Here is a 4849-nt window from a genome sequence, read left to right on the forward strand (position 1 = left end):
GAAAATCGATAAGAAAAAAAATCGTACAAAATATGTATAGGGGAACAGTTATGGGGAAGGGGAGGTATAGACGAGGACGCGCCACGAGTCACGCAAATTTGTACGTGCCAATGTAAATACAACACGTGGAATAGTTGCTAGACACGGCAGCTACACGGTTGCGGTAAACTCATCATAAAAACACACTCACAGTGGACAAAAAGTAACTAACTATGAAAATCGTCTGTAAAAAATTGTAAAAATCTCTCAAGCATTTATCTCTCTCCCTCTCTCTTTCTTTCTCTTTGCGGGATACTCGTGGCAAACATCTACACGTAATTAGGATAAATTACGAATTATAATTTTTTCTTTCCACTAAAGACACGTATTAAATTAAAAGAACAAAAAAAAAAGAAAGAAAGACAATGTCTATATGCTTGTTACCTTCACTCGTGGACTAAATATCGCCTATCATAGTCATTATATGTATGTATATATACGTCGTTTGGTATTTTTTGCTGCTTTCTTTTTTTCTGTCTTTTGCTTTTCTCTCATGTACACAATTCATCTTGATCATGATTCCCGATAATCCTAGTCGGTTTTCTTCGTCAGGATTGCACACGGTTTGGTAACAACGCTTCCGCCTACACAAGGGTTCAGTTCACATGACCGCGCTGTGAGTGTAAGCTTGGGTACAACGAATATTCTTTTCTCTTAACAAATAATTCATCAGTATCTTTTCTTGCACGTCGAGAGACGACATCCTTCCGTGATCACGATATGTCTTCCCACGGCGTTTTCTTTTTTTGTTATTTTTTTCTTTTCTTTTCTTTAATATATCTTAAATTAGTTTTTTTTCTTTTTTACGCCTGCTAGGCCGCTTTAAAATTGGTCCACCAGCAGGTCACAGATCTCTACTGACATCGATTCCTTACTCGAGCGTACCGTCAAACGGAACATCTATGGAATTATGCATAATAAATGAACAATTTATTAAATTTCTGATTTAAATATATAAATATTATAAGCGGACAGCTTGAGATTAACAATATTTTAAACTATTCCACTTTTCATCTGAGGAAGAGAGCTAACCTAATAGAGCATATTTGATGTTACAATACTTGAAAAATTACCTGGGCTTGTTTATTAGGTTCCAAACGTAACAAACATCCTACTTGTTGTGCCCTCATATGAACTATACCCGCGCAGACAAAATTATCAGGATTCGGATCGATACCATCGAGCAACTGCATTCCAAATCCTTGCAATTTCGTACGAACTTGCGCAAAATCCATCGGTTGTTGTGCTTTAAAAATCTTCTGTGAACGTTGTTGATTCGCTCTACAAATGTACATACACATATACAATATTATACAATATCGTTCGATGTGCTATTAAGCTGAACTCCTTTTATTCGAATAACCCGTATATGTATCAGGCAACTTCTAAAATTATCCGATTACATACGGCTGAACTGCTTTACATTTAATAGGTTGTAGGTAAAGTGTAATATCCTCTTATAAAAAATAACGAAAGGAAAAAGAAAAAAAATATTTTATATAAAATTTTACACACCCTCCAAGATTTTTCCATCGTGCAAAGAACGATTCTCCGTTCATCTCCGTGGGCTCGAAGAATTTGTTGATCGTTAACGGTAACTTCATCGTGATCTTTTGTGGCGCGTTATTATAGATAAACGAAATAATCATGCTTGGTGCATCTGCGTGCAGAAAAAAAGGAAATTGAAAACGACAGACTTAATAATTTTAAATTGAAGAGCATTCAATTTAATGGCCAGTTTGTTCAATCAGTTTCTTAGAATAGATTATGTAACTCGTCGTACCGTTATAGTCGTCGATGCATTCAGCGTTAATCATCTGTTGGATTTGAGCACCTGCTTCTAGCACTGGATCGACTGGTTTCACTTGTACGGCTAACTTTTGTTGATTTTCCTCCGACCAGGAGAGTTGAGGTTGAAAGCTATAGAGACCATATTGAGTTTTGTTTCCGTAAAAAAGACCAACACGTCCCAAATTTTGTCTGAATTCCGATTTTACACCAATCTGTATCAAATCATTCTCGAACAGTACACCGTTATTCTTGCAAACGAACCTAACAATATATATTTAGATATTAAGTTATTATTTTGAATTTTTAAGAATTTTCTTTTTTTATGTTTTTGAGGAGAACACGTACTTCTTGGGATTATACGTATTTTGGGCACCATTAGTAGCTACTTTGTTTGGCATATTATAAATATCTCCTAATACGTCGAGTAGAACTCCTGTATTGCTAGTTGGCTGAGAAGATGGTGGTGTAGAAAGACCTAATAAATCTGCAGATGTGTTATTGACAGTTCCTGTTACAGGGGCAGGTGTATCCGCATGATGGTTGGTATTTGGTGCAGGACTTTTACTTTCTCTGATTTCATTCTCAGGCAGTCGACCTGGTTTCTTCTTCTTTAGAACTGCCAGAATGGAAGATTCTCTTTCTGGGAATGCTGGCATTTCTTCCAAGACTGTAGCCTGTAGAGAAAAATATAATAATATTAAACAAATGGAATTTTTTGTTACATTTTTTGTTGTTTTCAGTATTTACCAAAACATCACTAGACGCAATAATGCTTAGTTGGAGATACTCTGAAGCTCTCTGTTGTAACTCTGCATCCGCGCTGCGTAAATTACTATGCTGTCTGAAGACATCTTGAATTTGGTTTCTCATTTCAGGGAATAGATTAACAAATTTGATGTACGTCGAGAGTAACAGTGCTCGTGTCATTGGGGAACATAAGTGATACTGAAGATCAAATAAAAACACATTAATATGTTATACATATATACATTACAAAAAATAGAAATGTATGAAACTTACTTTGGAATGTAATAATTGAAACTGAACAGCTGGAGAAGAACGCTGATCGCCAGCAATGAGGTTTCCAAATTCTCCAAGAATGTAACCACCGACTTTAACCATATTTTCGTGGCAAGCAGGTGCTTGTAAGGCCTAATAAATATTTCAAACGTTTAATCCGAATGTTTACCGCCCATAGAAGTACATCATCTCTGTTAATAACAATTTGGATAACGCGGTACCACACTTCTTCCGAAACGTAGTCGCCAGCTATCCTGATAAGATTCAGAATGACGTCAACGTACCAAGTGTAATCGGTGGCATATTTCTCCGCTAGAATGGCAACCTTAAGAACCATCTCTTCTCTGATAGAGTAGTCAGCAGTTTCGAGGTAGTTTAACATTTCTTGTACTATTTCTTCCGCGTTACTTTTATCGCACATGGCATATAAAAGATCCACAGCCTGTTGTCTGACAGACACATCCTTTTCCATTTTCATAGAAAGAATCACGACTTCTTGATGTTTTTTCACAGCTTCGTGTGAAAGTTCCGACGTAGCCAGGTGACACATGGATTCGAGCGCTAAATAACGAAGATTGGTCTCGCGATTCGATAGAAACTGACCAAGTTGATTGCACGCTCTGACTGATAAAGATACTTCACTGTCGTTGTGAATAATTAAACTAATGGCTTCGAATAGCACAGCGTTCTTTGCATTGGAGTGTTGCACCTTTTTGGATTTTGGCGGTTCTTGAGCTTTGTTTAATACAGTCTCTAGGCATTCGTTTAATCTACCCCTCACTCCTGGATCTTCAGCTGTTGAAAAAATGATAAAGTTACAATATTTTGGTATAAACTTGTTTAAAAATTTTAAGCAACATAACTTACCAGGTGGGGTATAATTCTGTAGTAACCGTAGCAGCTTAACAGAGAGCCATGGTGCTGGCACAAAGTAATATGTATAATCCTGTAGGTCTGTGTAACTCGATGTTACAATCTGGTGAAATAGAACGAAAATCAAAGAACTATCTATGAACCATAGGTTAGACTAATGAATTATACCATACCCTGCTTAATCTCGAAACTGCCAAGCTGACACATCCTTTGTATTCGTCCGGATTTCTCTTTACAAGAGCATCTATGAGAGATGCAGCTGCTGTAACTACACCAAGATGCTGATCATTTAGAAGGTGAACTATACGTGAAGTCCATTCTCCACCAGGTACAACATCCGGTGCAGTACGTAATAACCGTAACAAACACAGCGCTGCACTTTGTTTTACTACATCCATAGTATCTCTAGAATTGAAAATTTAAATTACAATGATTTTAAATGTAATTACTTAACAATCAATGAGATATTTGTTATATATACATACCCAGAGACAAGTAGTTTTGGTATTTCATTACCAAAAGCCTCTGCCATTTCTTTACTACCAATGTTAGCAATACATTGTAGTGCAAGATTTACATGAATTGGATTACGCGATGCAAGATCATTTTTTATACTTTGAATTATCAGTTTAATGAGATCACTATTTGTATTTACTAAGACTGATATGAAAAGGTAACCCTAAAATGCATAACATAATTAGATACTTCAATTTTTGGAATACAAATATTTTAATATCAATGGTTACACTAAATTATACCACTTACAATTTGTTTTTCTGAATACTTGTTGGATGAAAGTAAATTAACAGCCTCCATATGTCCAAAGTCAATGTCATGACCAAGCAGAAAAATAAAAAGGAGCTTGCAAACATATTTCTTCTTTTGGTAACCATCAAGTGTTTTGTCTCCTTTAAATTTACTGCGAATATTTGCCAATTCTTTGTTTATTCTCTTAATTTCTGCTTCTTTGCTTTTACCTAACAAAATGAAAAAAAAAGAGTAAAATAAATTAAAAATTAATTTATCTATAAATCACTTTTGTAAATACAAAATAAAATATAAAAAGTATATGTATATTGTGTACAACTATACATTTGTCATAGTTTTTATAGAAAACTATAATGGC

The 4849-nt window shown here is 35.3% G+C and overlaps 1 protein-coding gene across 1 annotated transcript in view; it reads right to left on the reverse strand.

The window, feature by feature from the left end:
- Positions 1–45: 45 nt before the first annotated feature.
- Positions 46–4849, reverse strand: part of LOC108571513 (AP-2 complex subunit alpha) — a 6307-nt gene continuing 1503 nt past the window's right edge. Inside the window, exons 3-14 of the mRNA XM_017933572.1 lie at positions 4489–4700; positions 4209–4402; positions 3897–4128; positions 3718–3826; positions 3020–3645; positions 2851–2982; positions 2578–2775; positions 2176–2504; positions 1823–2091; positions 1555–1699; positions 1113–1320; positions 46–939 (exon numbers count right to left, since the gene is read on the reverse strand). Coding sequence (XP_017789061.1) covers positions 862–939; positions 1113–1320; positions 1555–1699; positions 1823–2091; positions 2176–2504; positions 2578–2775; positions 2851–2982; positions 3020–3645; positions 3718–3826; positions 3897–4128; positions 4209–4402; positions 4489–4700 — 2732 coding nt within the window. The 3' untranslated portion in view covers positions 46–861. The remainder of the gene's footprint in view (positions 940–1112; positions 1321–1554; positions 1700–1822; positions 2092–2175; positions 2505–2577; positions 2776–2850; positions 2983–3019; positions 3646–3717; positions 3827–3896; positions 4129–4208; positions 4403–4488; positions 4701–4849) is intronic.

The sequence above is a fragment of the Habropoda laboriosa genome, unplaced genomic scaffold, assembly GCF_001263275.1.
Source record: "Habropoda laboriosa isolate 0110345459 unplaced genomic scaffold, ASM126327v1 scaffold40, whole genome shotgun sequence".
NCBI classification, from domain to species: Eukaryota; Metazoa; Arthropoda; class Insecta; order Hymenoptera; family Apidae; genus Habropoda; species Habropoda laboriosa.